Raw genomic sequence first — 15,248 nt, forward strand, 5'->3', positions numbered from 1 at the left:
TTGGATACAATTGAATTTAGGACTTTCCTCACCAGACAGCAAGCAAACCCTGCTCTCAGAGGAGCTGTGTCAGAGCATTTTGTTTCCTTCAAATGTCAGTACATGCAGTACTTGTGAGGAAAGCCATGGAAACAGAAGCCTCAGTTCATATGACACAACTGTCAAAGGCAAAAGTGTCATCCTGTTATGCAGGAGGTCCCCAACTTGGGGAGTACCTTGAGGATGAAACAACCTCCTTCAGTGCCCACTTTTGGCTTGAGGGAGCTTGAACCCATCTCGCTGTCCTCCCAGGAGCAATGCCTAGAGGTCTGCCTGCTATTTTGAATGGTCATTAAGAAGATGTGAGCAGTCTTTTCTGTTGATGCTTGTCCACCCTGCATCAATAGAGCTATGCTGCTGCCTTGCCTGTTCAGTACTTTGTGATAGGTCTCCTGCACCCCCGTCATTGGAGCAGGGCTGCTTTCTGTCCTGGTTGCTGGCACAAGAGGTTAGAGGATGCCAGATGTTGAACAGTCAGTAAGAAGCCCAGAAACCACAGTTTAAGCCCTTATGCATTTAAACATTCACAGACCAGAATACTTTCTAACCTGGCAGTTTGGACTGTCCTGTGTAAAGTGGCTGATGGAATTTCAGCTCAAAGGAAAAAAAAAAAAAAGGGAGTATAAAAAGAATAAACAAGCTAAACCCGCAATGCTCATTGTTAAGCACACAGAACTATTATTGGTCTAAAGGTAGGAGGAGGGATGCTGTCTTTGCCTTCTCCAACTGTGCTTTATAACTCATCTCAGCCTTACTGAGACTGATTATGATTATTATAGCTGGAAGTATTAATTTTTGTGTGGGTTGAATTAATGAATAATTGAAAGGTGACAAAAATGGAATCTTTCACTGCATTCACTATTCCTTTCTCTCCAAACCAAAATAAAACTGTGTTCTCCTAGCTACAGAAAACATATTGATTTGATTCCACTAATTCATGATAATTGTTCAAAGAATACTTCAGGAGTCTGGTCTGCAACAGTATTACAGTGTTTGCAGACTTAACTTGCTCAGGGTTATCCTGGAGTCTACTGGAGTCACTGGGCAAAAATCAGAGGGGAGTCTAGAGGTATCCAACTGAGACTGCATTGATACAACTGTCAGGTTAAGGTAGAGTTACAGAGATATAAATTGTGGCATCTGAGATCACTTAAAGGCTAATCCAAACCCTTGTAAACTCTATAGGGCTCTTCACCTTCCCTTACATAGAGTTGCAAATCTCAATTCGCTGTCCTAATGTTGATGAATTTTCATGTAACCCCCAATTCTGCAGTCAGCCATTCTTTCACAGAGGAAGGGCTCCAGCGAGCAAAAAGCCATTTTTTTTAATTTTATTTTTAGCTATCCATGAATAATGCCTTTTCCTGAGTTGAATTCCCATGGATATGGGAAATGATAGAATAAATAAACCATACTTATGTTTTTTTATTATTATTTTTATTTTTATTTTTTTGCAAAGTATAAAACTGTTTCATGAGAGAGATGTAATTTCTTTAAGATAAGATTTCATTCTTCTCCATTGTCGATGTCCTATGTCTGCTTTCCAACAGAAGGTAAATACTCATTCACTGTGTATGCAAATGCACATACTGAAACACAAAAGCATGCACACTGAGAGAATATTCCTTCTCTATCTGTTACTGTTTTCCATATATATGATAGAGAAAAATATAAATGGAGAGGTGGTTTAGGAAAATCATTTCAGATGCATATTCACAGATTTATAATATATTGTATCTAAAATAGAGATGTGGAAAAGAAAGGCTACAAGCAAAGTCCAAGAAAGTTCTAGAAATAAGTTAGAAGCTAAATATAAATCAAGCAGACAGTTAAATAGGACTTTTGAATCTGAAATAAAGTCAAGATGGACAGTGTTTGTCCGTGCCAGGGCAAGTGGCTGTCTGCTAGTTCGGCTTGTCCACAGGGAATGAAATTGTAGGCTGATGCCTCAAATAAATGACAGGGAAGGACAACTTACAACTCATCCTGGAAGCATCAATCTTATATATACATGTTATTATGCCAAATTATATTCCTAGTAGGATTAGGTTTGGCTGAGGAACAAGTAGTAGTCTTGGAGTTTCCTATAGCAGAAAAATAAATTCAAGAGATTATTTCCCTCTTAAGTGAGGATGTAACCTCTGAACCAAGTAGCTTTCTTAAGAATTTTCAAAATCTATCAAAATTAAGATCATCATTACATAAAGTTAAGCTTTTCTCAGAAGACTTTCATGTATTTCTCCTTCAGAGAGAAAACAAACATTGAGAGAGACGAGCACTTCTGTATTACTCAGGGTAAAGAGGAGCAATTCTGGTGTGGGGGTAATTCATATCCCTTTTGATTTGAGTTCTCATTGTAAGTTTGTAGCTGGTCACAATACTGATCACAATGCTTTGGGTTTATTGTGGAACACTGCTGATGTGAAGATTTGAGAACTTTCTTTTCCTAATTATGTGGGACCACAAGGAAGTCTGGGGCTTGGGCTTCCTGTTTATATTTATATCTCTTCCACGTTTTACATATTGAAGGTCTTCTTTGGGAAGTACTCTTTCAGAGCATTTTTTAAGCATTTTGAGAACTCGTCATCTCTCACTTGTAATGCATCTATAGTCAAAGCCTAGATTCTACCTTTCTCTGTAAGATTTTCTCATCTCTGTTTTTAGGAGTTTTTACATCTTTCCATTACAAAAATGATTTTGGCTGAATTATCTAGAGGAAGAGTATTTGTGAGTATTATAAAGAGAATACACTTACTTTATTCCTTCTGTGACTGAATGGTACTTGGTATTTATGCTGTAGTCATTTTGAGCCTTTAAAGAGTTACTTGAAGAGATACCACAAGCTGGATGTTACACGTGTAACTGAGCATAAAGTCTGCTAAACGTGTTGCCTTGCAGTTTGGGGCTGCTGCGTTGATCAGAAGTTCTGATAGTGGCAGCCAGTCTATAAACACTAAATGTTTGTGAGCTGGTCCTTAGCTATTAATGTGTCTCATTAATATGAATAGGTATCTTTAATGATTTATTCCACCTGTCTTTAATAATTAGTAGCTAGAAGTAAAGATAAATGTCCTGGACTTATGTTCTCCAGTCTCTGTGCTGTGTTATGTATATACATCTGTGAAGAATTATGTATCTTCCAGAAGAAAGTCCTTTGCTCCATTAGTAGATGGATGAATGGATGGCCTGGATGGGTGGAGAGCTGGGACACATAGACAAGCATGAAACCTCAACAGGATTTCTGACCTTCATGGGAGCTTAATTGCTCACCTCTCTAATGTGCAGGCTGTTGTCTCCTGTCACTGTCTGACAAATCCTGAACTATGTGGCTAGTGAGAAAATTTAATATTTTATAATTATTATCTGAAATGTTTCTGCTGGTGTTGCCCCAAGGAAGCCTGTGAAGTTTGCTTCCTCTTCTGAAAATCCTCCCCCCTGCCACGATGCAGTTTTCATCTTTCTTCTGTTTCTTTGTACGTTTCAAAATGTAAGAGAAGAGGAAACCTTTCCCTCAGCTTGAATGGAGATTTTATCAGGGCCTTTGAGTCATTTCGACTCATCCCTGAATTTGGCTCGCTATGCCCACTCTGCAATTTGAAGAAAGTCTTGCCAAACAACAGGGTGTGGAGAATGTCACACATACAGAGCATGTTCAGAGTTTTCTGCACATGGTTTTCTGTTTGTGCTCTTGGCCAGAATTAGGTGGAACAGCCTCAGATGATCACTGAACCCTTCAGGGTAATCCGAATTGTGCAAAAGTAGTTTGCTGCTTAACCTCAGTCAGGGTTTACAGCTGGAAAGGAGGAAGAGATTATTTTGAAACCTAAACTGATACTTTTGATACCATTACTGAAGACTTGATTCCACTTTTCTGTTATTTTTTATTTTTATTTTTTAAATATTTTTTTTTATTGCTTTCCCCCTAATATATAGTGAGGGGTGCTTTTATTTATGACTTTTACTGCTTGCAAATGGTCAATATTCATGTAATTCTATTTATGTCTACTGCCTGCATGTCTTTTACTTCCCTTTCGTCTTCCTCTTCTATTTTTGCCTTTGCTACAATCAGAATGAATATTTTATTCCAATAAAAATCCTTAATAGCTAAATAGGAAACAAAACTTGAAGCTGACTAATTTATACTCCATGCCCTAGGGGGAAATGGGTTTTAGAAAGTATACATATCAAATGATTTCCTGTTACTTGTCTTCTTAGTAGATCTCTGTGAACTCTGTGCAAGTCTGAAGGCATTTGCCAGATAACAAATGTTCTGATTTTTTTCCAATTTGGAAGCATCCAAGATTTTCCACCAGTAAGTGGAAAGAATGGGGTTAAACACATGCCCTGAGATAGAGTTGGAAATGGTTGTTAATCTCTATTAATCTGCTATTCCTATAATCAAACACATGTGGGGTTGTTTAATTTGTTAAATTGTTAATTGCTGAGGTTGTCTTGCATTGCATTGTATGAAACAATGTATTATATCATTTGAAAAAATACATAAACAATCGCACTGCGTTATTTCAGATGCCATCCCACCAAGCTATTACAGCCTTTACTTCCGAATCGTGAGATTTGATGTCTCGGCGATGGAGAAGAATGCCTCCAACTTGGTGAAGGCCGAGTTCAGGGTCTTCCGCCTGCAGAACTCAAAGGCGCGGGTCTCGGAGCAGCGGATAGAGCTGTACCAGGTAAGGCTCTGGCTATTACTGCCTTCTTTCAAAGGTAGCTTTTTTGCCATGACTGTGCTAGAAAGAACTTCATTCAAAGTCATATGAAGCTGAAATACACATACTTTTCTAGAAAGTGCACTTCAGGACTCTAGCATTCTGCATATAGTGACAGAGGAGGCATATGGAAGCTTCGTGTTGATGATTTGCTGTAAGTAAGTGACAGAACAAGGCACCATGCAAGGAGTTCTGAGGGTCTCTCTCTCCCAACACCTGATCTGCATTGTAGGTTACATAGAAGAAATCAAATTGCTCTCTCTGGCCTGTGTTCAGGATAAGCCTATTAACTGTTCCTTGCAGAAATGTCATCGTTAATAACTGAGTTTCAAGTCATTGCAGTTTCAGAACTCAAAGCAAGTCAGTGGAAAATTCCTTCATTTAGGAGAGAGGAAGAAAATGACCCAGTGACTGTTTTACCCTGGGGTGTTGATAAGATTTTTTTTCTTTTTTTTTCTGTTTGTTTTCAAATTGCACCCTGCACTTCAACCAGTGACATGAGATGATTTATAAACTTGGTCAGATGGTATTGTCACTGAAGAAGCAAATTCAGTCTTGCATAGAAGCCATCACAACCCCACAAAACATCCTCTGTGTGTGAACAAGCTCAAGCAGAGGCTCCTCTACCTAGGTAATGAGTCAGCTTGCACACATGCTAAACCAATTAAGGTCAACTGCATAGAGTCTGTGCATATGTTTGTGGAACTATTTTCTAGAGCGTATTTCATGTAAAGCATAGTTCATCTCACCAACAAAACCAACAGCAAAAAAGGAATCAACACCCCACAGTTTTATACTGGCTAAAACTGACAGTTGTTCTACCAACATGGGATTTGTTCAGCTGAAAACCCTGCTAGGGAAGAAGTCATTGTGTTAAATAAAGTGTGTTGAACCCTTCTTTGGCTCTGTTTTTGCTGCCCTCATTTGCTGCACCTGAGCACAGCCACGTGTTTGCAGCACAGTAAAGCCTGGGTCTGATCCTGTGGGTGCAAATTTGAGTTAGTTATTTCCCTCACTTTCAAAGTTCACATTTTTCTGCCTGGTCTGCTCAAGCGTGAACGAAGCTTGTAGAAATTGCAGATGCAATTTCTGCATAAGCCAGCCTTAGAGACTGACAGCAGGAAAAGATGCACTAGATTTTTAAAACATGATTTAAACAGGAGAGAAATGTGATTCCCCATTGAATGGGGTTAGGTCTGCAGGTGGTCACGAGGTGCTTGCTGTCAAGACTGCAACCTGGCTGCGTGCCTTCCCAAGAAAAGACTGACAGAAAAATTGACTAACTAACATGTCACTTGTTAAAAGAGAAAGCTAACAGAAATCTTTGAAAATCAGTGGTGTCCTTGGTGTGTAAGAGCCACACAAAACTATGCTTCATGTCCTCATGCTGTTGCCACACCAACCTGTCAAAATGATCATATGTTCTGACTTGACCTCACTATTCAGACATCCTAAATGGAGGTAATGGAGTCCCTGTGCTTTCTGAGAGTTATTAATCAGTTACCTGGAAGGAATACAGTTGAGATTACCTGAGCTCAGCTCATTGCACCTCTGTGTTTGAGGAATGCAGGATGCAAAGGGTTCAGCAGAGGTAGGGAAGAAAGGGCCTTTACTTGGCTGGGAATTCGGCTTCTGACAAGAAACAGCTGGTGCTCATTTGAGAGAGGCTGACTCCAGCAAGCCTGTGCCCATGGAAATGACTGACACCTGCACCTAGGGCAGGTACCTCGGTCCTGTAGATAAATATATAGCTGGTGAGTAAGGCAGTCTTTTTTTTTCTTTTCTTTTTTTTTTTTTGAGGCTGGGTGGGACATACTGATTGAAGTGTTGGGTGAGTAATGAGGTGCTGGTTATTGTAGGATTAGAGCTTTTCTATAACCAAGAATTAGGCTTGCCAGAGGCGGCGAGCTGTGAGTGTGTTTGTGCCAGGTGTATGCTAGGCATGATACTTGTTCCTTCTCCTGCAGAGAAACAAGCTGTTCCTGGAGCATTTCCCTGTAGAGAACGTATCAAAATGATGACAGCTGCCTGCTAGTGCTTCTCTCTTCTTTACTCCTTATAAGCTCCTCTCGTCTTTTCCTTCCTCTACTCCTCCACCCCTACTCTGCCCTTTGGTCATATTTACCACTTCTTGCAGTCTTTTATGCAGTGCTCACCAAAAGCTTGTATGCAGGTATTACCTTAGTTCTACGATGGCTGGTCTGTACTGCCTGGGTTTCTTATCATTGGCTCTGCTGCAGGAATATCAGAGTCCCTAAGTACTCCTACACTTAATCTCCATCACAATGTTTGAGACTGCACAGTGTTCAACAACAAGCAAATAGAAGGAGAAGTTGGAGAGGAGGGTGTGTAGTAGGACAATGCTATTGAAGCATCCTAAAACTAAAAATGTCACCTTTAGAGAGTAAAACAAGGAGCTGAAAGTAGGGAAGAATGACTAGGAGGCATTGGTGCCATGGTACTGCTAGAGGAGCTTCAGGGTTGTGTAGTGATAGGGATGTCAAACAGTGGGGGAAGAAACAAACATGAGGGGTAAGAGAGAATGAGGAAGATGTGCATTTAATTGGAAGTGGAAGAGGCAAATATATTCTGTAGGGGCTGGAAAGTTTCTCAGGTATATTTGCTTGAAGCTTGGAAAGCCATGCATAGAGAGAGAGCCTCACAAAGGAGATTGCTGGTAGGTTTGGCAAATATATCTGCTCCTCCTTCTCCATGCATAAGCACTGCTTCCTGTCTTGTGAGATAGTGCTGGGCTTGCCAGGGCTGTTGTGCCCAGAAGCAACAATGTGTTGTTTTTTTTTTTTTTTTGTCTTGCATAAGCAGTGTTTAATTACTAGCTTTTTTTTTCCTTCTCTCTTTCTTTCTTTCCTCCCACCAAGTTTCGGGTTGCCTACTGTTCTAAGTGTTTTGCTTTGCCGAGGAGATCTTCTTGATGAGGGTTTTTCAAATTCCTCTCATACCTGTAGTTTCAGGGAATGGTTGTTGCTGTGTCTTCTCCTCTTTCTCAGTCAAGCAGGAAGAGAGGGGTAAAAGTCTCCTGGGGAGAGGAAAAGCTCTCTTGCTTGTGATTCAGTGGGAAAGAGGGCACCCCTGACCACAGGCAGGTCTCCTAGAGCAATCCACTTTTGTCCAGTGGCAGTTTAGTAGCAGCGTACACACCAATGATGCAGAAAAGACAATACTGCTCTGAAGGACTATTTTAGGAACAGTGAGACAGACATGTAGGGAACATAGAAAAAACAAGCAAGCAGAATATAAATATTTTGTTTCTCCTCCTGATTCTTTCTTTGTGTGGTCCCCTGACCTTACAGATCTACCCTTAAAATGAGAAAGAAATGCAAGACTGCACCTTTTCAGCTAATCTTTCCTCCGGCTCCACTTGGCTCATTTTTCCAAACCACATCAGAGAAGGATGCTGTGTTTTCCTGCAGCCCTTGTTTGCACTGACTCCAGGAAGGCAGTCTGGGGCTGCTTGGCATGGTGAGCCAGAGCCGTGGCCCCTTCTGCCTAGCCCCAGAGCAGGAACAGCAGGATCCTGTACCCACCCGCAGTGGCAAGGTCAGAACGGAGAGGACGCTGATACATTTGTTTTGGGAGCACGTGGTTGTTTATCCACTGGCCAAGCCAGCTGCACCTGGGCAGTAGGTCCTGGAGATGAATTTTTCTGGAGGTGCCCTGGACACATCCTGCCACTCAGGTTCATGGACCCTGCTGAGCTGGGCAGCTCCCCAGCCACATGTTCATGGTTCTTCTGTGGTGTTTGCAGGCTTTGAAGTCTAAGCTGGTTTCTCAGGTAGCCTCACTGACCTCAGGGGAGTGTATCCAGGGAATTAATGGGACTGAAGTTAAGTCCCTTTGCAAAGTCCCATGCAGTGCTGGTTTTCCTCTGTTCAACTCAACGCCTCTGCTCTCAGGATGCTCGGCAAGGCTCAGAGCATGGTGAAACGTGCTGCATCTCGCTGCCTGCTTTCAAATAGTCTGCTGGAGCCAGGGGGGGAGTGGTAATCCCTGAGAGCAGAAACAGTTTCTTTAATGTCTTTTTTCACCCAAAATACTTCTCTGAGTATTTGAGGATTAGTCGGTCACATCTGTGTGTTCCTGTGCAGATGGGAAATGCAGTACACATATTAAGTAGTTTTAAGATAGGAAAAAAAAATAAAGCTCATAGAAGTGGGAGCTAAGCTTCCTTCATAACGCTGGTATAAAATCTTCTGTCTTTTCTTGGCTCTAGTTAAGTGAAGCCATAAAGAATTAAGTTATTTAAAGGCACTATCTTTTCTGTTATTTTTTCTGCCTGAAAGTGAGGGTTAATCCACTCATGGTGCCGCTCAGCTAGCAGCATGATGGAGAGTGGGAAGCTGGAGGGAAGGAGGGGAAGCAGCACAGCCTCAGGGGCAGCCAGTGCTCTCCTATGCTTCTCCACTGTACTGTGGTTTCGTGATGTGCTTCTTAATGTGCACCAAGACTTCAGAAAATATTAAGGGGATAAAGTACTCTTGGGGGAGGGAGAAAGAGTAATATTAAATAAAAAAGCTTTAGCATCCTCCAGTGGCCCTTGCTATGTTTTTAAAGATTTATGCCAAATGCAGGCTTTATTGGAATTTGATCAGATAAAGCTTGGTTGTTATGGGAATGTCTTTGTTCATCAGTTTCCTTGCCTGCTTTGAAGACTTCATCACATCTTTTTTTTATTAAGGTGCTTCTGTATTTAGGAATAGAGTCCCTGCACCCTTCAGAAAAAAAGCTTGCCTTTTATGAATAAGCATTCCAAAAAATAAATAGCACCATAGCAAAGCTGGACAAGTGAAAACCCTCGCGGGGCAAAAAGCAGTTGTTCAGGGAGCATTGTGGTATTGTTTTTGAGGTAGTTTTATTATGTACAGACGGTCAAACAATAACAAGTAATAATTGCTTCCTATGGAAGCAGTGCCATGTTTTGGTAACACATCATAAAGCATCACAAAAATGCAGCTAAAGCACGGGATTTTAGCATTGTTGTTATCTGATTATCTGCGCATGTGGGTAGCTTGTGGTTGGTGGATGAAGGGATGTACTGCATGAAGTGTCCAAGCAAATAAATGTACAGCACCAGGCTAAAGCCCGGGGGGACACTGTGTTATGACAAGCAAGCAAGTGGGAGCAGACCTTTGGTCTTTCTATGTTGGGGATGGTCCCATCCATGCCAAGGGCTCCTGTGGCACTGGCATGGGGTCTAGGATGAAGTGAATACCCTCCACACAGTGTCTAACCTGTTTTCTTTAAGGATCTCTCTCCTTGCTTGGAGGTATAAGAAGGAAGATGCTGTGGAACATATTACCCCACTATGAGTCAGATTTAAATTTAAACCACAATCAGTCTTTCAAATGCTTTCAGTTCAGACAGTGTTTTGTCTTGTTTTTCAGTTAGGGAATATGTTTAAAGTGAGCTGCTATAGATTTGGGCCAGATCTCAGCGGTGCAAATCTGAGGCAATTTACACTGGCTGCAGTAGAGCTACTCTAGATTGATCTAAGTATAATCAAGAGCAGAGGGGCCCTGCTTGCTTCCCCCCCCCCCCCCCCCCCCAAAAAAAAAAAAAAAGTGCTGTCTCTAGTGCCATGGAATAAAATCCCAGGAAGCAGAGTTTGTGGCACTCAGCTGGCATGGGAAGCCTGTGCTACACAAATCACCTGGGGCATTTGATTCCAATTGACTGCTGTTGCTGCAACCCACAACTCAAGTATGCAATTTATGTATTGCTGTCCTGAAACAAAATTCTTGCAATATGAAAGGTTATGGTTAAATGGCAAATGTGCAGTGCTCTTTGAAGTGCCAAACTCAGTGTATAGTGTGGACCTAATAACTTTTGGCTCTACCAGTCCTCCCTGGCCCCCCACCAAGTGAAGACCAGAGGATCAGAGGAAATTGACTTGCAGCATATTTCAATCAAATTGCTGCTTTCTCTTTGTTACAGAACCCTTTTCTTTTTTTTTTTTTTTTTTCCTGTTCTGAGTACTGTATCCCCTACAAAATACTCTACAATGTCTCAAATGTAGCAAGTACTTTCGGCAAATAATCTGAGCATGATTGAAAGGAAGTATTTACTGGTGCATCATATTCTTTGCCATTTGAGACTTATCTTGGATGCAGCCAGCTCTTGCCAGAACAGAGCAGTTATTGAAGACAACTTGAAGTATGTAATACCCCATTAGCTACTGGCATGAGCTGGTGCATACTCCCAACTTGACCTAACAGTAGTGTAGGGTGCTGAGCTGATAGATTTATTACAGTTTGTGGTGTGTGTATATTATGGGGAAAGTAGGAATGTAGGACACAGGTCAGAGATAAGCCTCTGAATTTGGGTTCTTGCTCTTTGGGTTGCAGTCTGGCAGGGAAACCAGATTCATGTTAGGCTGAGACACGCACAAGTTTGAACCAAACACTGCAGCGTGATAGTTACTGGGCTGGGGAATATCATATTGGTGCTAAGAGGCCCATTGTAGGTAAGGTGCTGAGGAAAGCTGGGGAGCTTTGTTGTCAGACAGTTCACCTGAGGGCTAGCTAGTGAACAGAAATGGCTGTAAGAAATGAGAATGAACAACTCTTGGGTTCGAAAAAAAGAAAACAGTGCTATAGAGCCTTTTCCAACTTAAGAGCAAATGACAGGCCCTCAGCGAAGAGACCCCAGAAACAATTCCATATCACTCGTGTGATGAGACAGCAAAAGGACTCTGGGCTTCCTTATGCCCTGCTTCCTTGTCCAGTAATGAAGAAAAGCTGTGGAGGAGAGGTAAAGGAAAATAATGTGCAGCTTTGTAGGAGAGAAGCCTGTGTGAAGAATAGATGAGGGGAGAAAATGGAGGATGGAAGTGGTTTGGATGGAAGTTTCTGGTGGGAAGAGAAAATCATAAGAACCGTGATGGAAGAAGAACAAGGTGAGAAGAAGGGAAGAAAGAAGAGTGACTTGTGAAAGAAGACAGCATCTTAGAAAAAACAGTAAGTCCAAATATTAAAACAGCAGACGAACTTTAATGCAAAAATTTTGTGATGAAATGCATATGAACATGAAGTATAGCTATCAGAGACAGGACAGATGAAGGGGTTGGAAGACCTGAGCTTAGAAGGGAGATGAACACAGGAGTACCCTGCAAGGACGTAGGGAACTTGGCTAGGAGACAGGAGAACCCTCTCTGTTTTTGTTGACTTTGGCTCCTCTTTGTTGATATTTTAATAAAACATAATGTGCCTCTGGCAAGTTAAAGCTAAATGCTAGATAAGTTTACAGGATTTCTTGTTTCGCTTTATTTTATGTAAAATCTTTTTTAGGAGCTATCTTAAAATCTTCTAAACAGCAGGAAATTGCAGTCAATATTTCAAAATCTTTCAGAAGAAGGACCCCAGACCCTCCGTTCTTGTTTATCACTTACACAACACAGAGTCTCCCTGCCTGCTTAAATGTAAATCAAGCAGAGCAGCCGCAGGGGGCCCCAGCAAGCACTGCAGATATATCTTCGGCAATGGGAGGAAGGCCCTGCTTGGGGAACGAATGGAGAGGAAATCCCTTCTCAGACTCCATCCTCTTCCATGAGGCTCATTCCCTCACCACAGTGATGCAATGAGTCAGCCACAGTGAATCCCTGACATACATCATTTCCCTTTTCTGACCTGTTTTAGCTGCTCATCTCTTTACCCCCTCGCACTTCACCTTCTTTTACCTTTAAGCGAGTAGCAGCTGACACTGTAAGGGAATCCTGCTGCAGCTGTAGCTTATCCAGAAATAAAAGGGATTGGGTTATGTGTGCAATATGTTCTTTTTATTTGCAAGTTTGCATGAAGAACGTGTCTGGCAAGTTCTGAGCAGATGGATCGTAGAGCTATGGCTTTTTTTTTTTTTTTTTTTTTTTTTAAGACTTTGGCAAGTACTCCATACCTTTGTATTTTGGCAGGAACTCTGCATCTCATATACTAGTCTCTAAAGACTGCCCTCGTTTTGAGCCTGATTTGGAGACCTTTGCAAGTAATGGAAAGGCTTCCACTGATAAGCAGGGGGGCTGTAAACCCCTTTTAGCTGCATCACACTGAAGGCAGAATCTGAATTACTCTTATGAAAAAGCGGTTATGAAAATAGTGTAAGTTTACATCGAATTTTTGAAAAAAAAAATACACAGTTGGTTTCTTGCACTGGTGATGAGAAGAAAAAAACTAAGATTACGATAGCTGGTAGATTCCCAATTAACTGGCAAAATGTGTTATATGGAGGTTTTGGTGCTTTACAACATATGTTTCCACATATGAGTAAGAAACTGGATACGGAGATTGTAGTGGTTTGCAGTAGAATTAAAGGTTTGCTTATCCTGGTGTCCAAGATCTTGAACTCAACAAGGGAGTGAGAAAGGACTGAGAATTAGCATTGCCATTTTTTTAACTTTAAGCTTCACAAGGGGCTGGATGAAGTCCATGAGAGCTGTCTGAGGAGACGTTTGAAATCTGGACTGAGGCAGCAAATTATTCTTTCAGCAGAGTGAATAGTATGTAAGAATTTGGAAACCACAAGCAGCTGCATATGCAGACCTTGGGAATCCAGTCATCATACTGCACGGGATTAGGCTAGAGTCCCCTGCAGTATTCTGCTAGTCCAGAAGAGATTATTTTAGATGGCAGTTTTCAGCCACAATGTTCTGCATAACAGAATTTATCTCTGCTCTGATGTTAACCATCATTAGCACATCATTTACCACTGGATCTCATTGTTTGGACTTATTTACTTTGAGCTCACAAGTACATGTCAGGTTATTTCCATTATTGTAAAAGGCTCTTGAAGTTCCAATGGAAACCATGGATAATGATGATAAGTAAGAGAAAGATTAGTGAGTCTGCCAAGATGTTGTAATACAAGAACATCACAGAAGTCTGAAATGACAAGAGAAAAGGGAAGGAAGGAAGTTATCAGGGAGCCAACGGCATCTGGAGGGAGGAGATCAGACAGTCCAGAATAAATTGGGAGGAAAACCAGATTAATAGCAGGTTTTTACAAGATAATACCCTCTTTACTGTTCCTTGGTGATGGCAGATCTCATGCTGTCTGACAGCAGTGACCACCCAAAGTACCAGGGCAACACAGCAGACACAACAGATATTTTTTAAGTGACATACAATCTTATTATTGTTTTGAAAGTTAATCAACTTGTTTTAAGAAACCAGAAGTCACCAAAAATATTTTCAAACAGTTGCTGATTATAATTCTCAAACCTAGCTATAAAATGCCCTTGCTGCTGATGCTTGGCCTTTGATTTGTGAGTAGGGTTTTCTTGGCTGCAGCGGGTATATGCAATTGATGCATCAGTCTGTGTATCATCACAGCTGGATCACATTCAGCTTTGCTTGTTTGCTTGGTTTTGGTGAGGTGATGAATTTATTAGTCAAAACTGTTCCACTATAAATTATACTTAATTGTAATTTTCCTATTCTTTTGCATCTGCTTGTGGTAGTTATGGGGGAATAGGAGTAGCTGCTGGCCAGGCCATCAAACCTGAAATAAACTAAGCAAGTTGCTGTTGTAGAGTTATTTGAAAGAACCAGCTTGTGTTTCTGTTGAACTTTTTCCTTTTATGTGTGTAATGAGTCATGAAGACAGGCTCCTCTGGTGTCTGTTCTGAGCAGTTATTGTTTAAAACACATACACTAATGTGCTCATTGAGTTATCCCCTACTTTAGCTCTGTATATAAATGAGAACAGGAGTAGGCAAAGGAAAATTTGAGCAAAGTGATTGCTTTTCTATTAACGAAGTCCTGGGTTTTGGAGGTTTTCTGGTTTTGAACTGATGTAATTACACTGACACCAAACACTGGTACTCTGCTGAGATCAGCCTCTGATATGCCTCATTTTTAAAGAAGCCACGTTTCTATGAATTTTAAAAACATTCTGCTTTGTTTGTTATCATGAATTATTTTATATATTGTTATATATATATATATATTATTTTGTTTGTTATCATGAATTATAGTGTTCTCAGTATACTTTGCAGTTTATAAAATACAGCCTAAGACAATCCCTGTCCTTATTTATATACTCAGAACTGTGTGATAGGAGGATAAATGTGTGCATATAAGTAAACAGTTTTTATCCTCCAGTATTTTAGTGAAGATTTCAGCTACATGATACTTTTTTATTTTTAGTGTATCAGTTTATGCTCTCCAGTTGGTTGAAAAACAAGCAGAGCAGTTGGCAGAAGTACTGTAGAGGTCACTCTTTTTTGGAAACATGTTTGTGATTCTTCTGCAGCCAGTTCATGACAAAATTAAGCCATTTCACCATTGAATTGCTGGTCATGGTGATTTGGGATATGTTTCCAAGGTAGCATCCGGGTCCAGCCTCCTCTAACAAATGAGGAGGATTGCCGATAAATCCTTGCCAGCAGATCAGAGTCTCCCTTTGAGGACTGGGCAGAACAGCCCAGAAACAATGCAGAGCAAAAGATTTCAGTGGGATTTATAAAATACCAGA

General features: G+C 41.0%; 1 protein-coding gene across 1 annotated transcript in view; it reads left to right on the forward strand.

Moving 5' to 3' along the window:
* The window catches only part of TGFB2 (transforming growth factor beta 2), a 75,400-nt gene that overhangs the window by 43,033 nt on the left and 17,119 nt on the right, over window positions 1-15,248 (forward strand). The window contains exon 2 of the mRNA XM_027453142.3: window positions 4,567-4,730. Coding sequence (XP_027308943.1) covers window positions 4,567-4,730 — 164 coding nt within the window. The remainder of the gene's footprint in view (window positions 1-4,566; window positions 4,731-15,248) is intronic.

The sequence above is a fragment of the Anas platyrhynchos genome, chromosome 3, assembly GCF_047663525.1.
Source record: "Anas platyrhynchos isolate ZD024472 breed Pekin duck chromosome 3, IASCAAS_PekinDuck_T2T, whole genome shotgun sequence".
Lineage (NCBI taxonomy): Eukaryota > Metazoa > Chordata > Aves > Anseriformes > Anatidae > Anas > Anas platyrhynchos.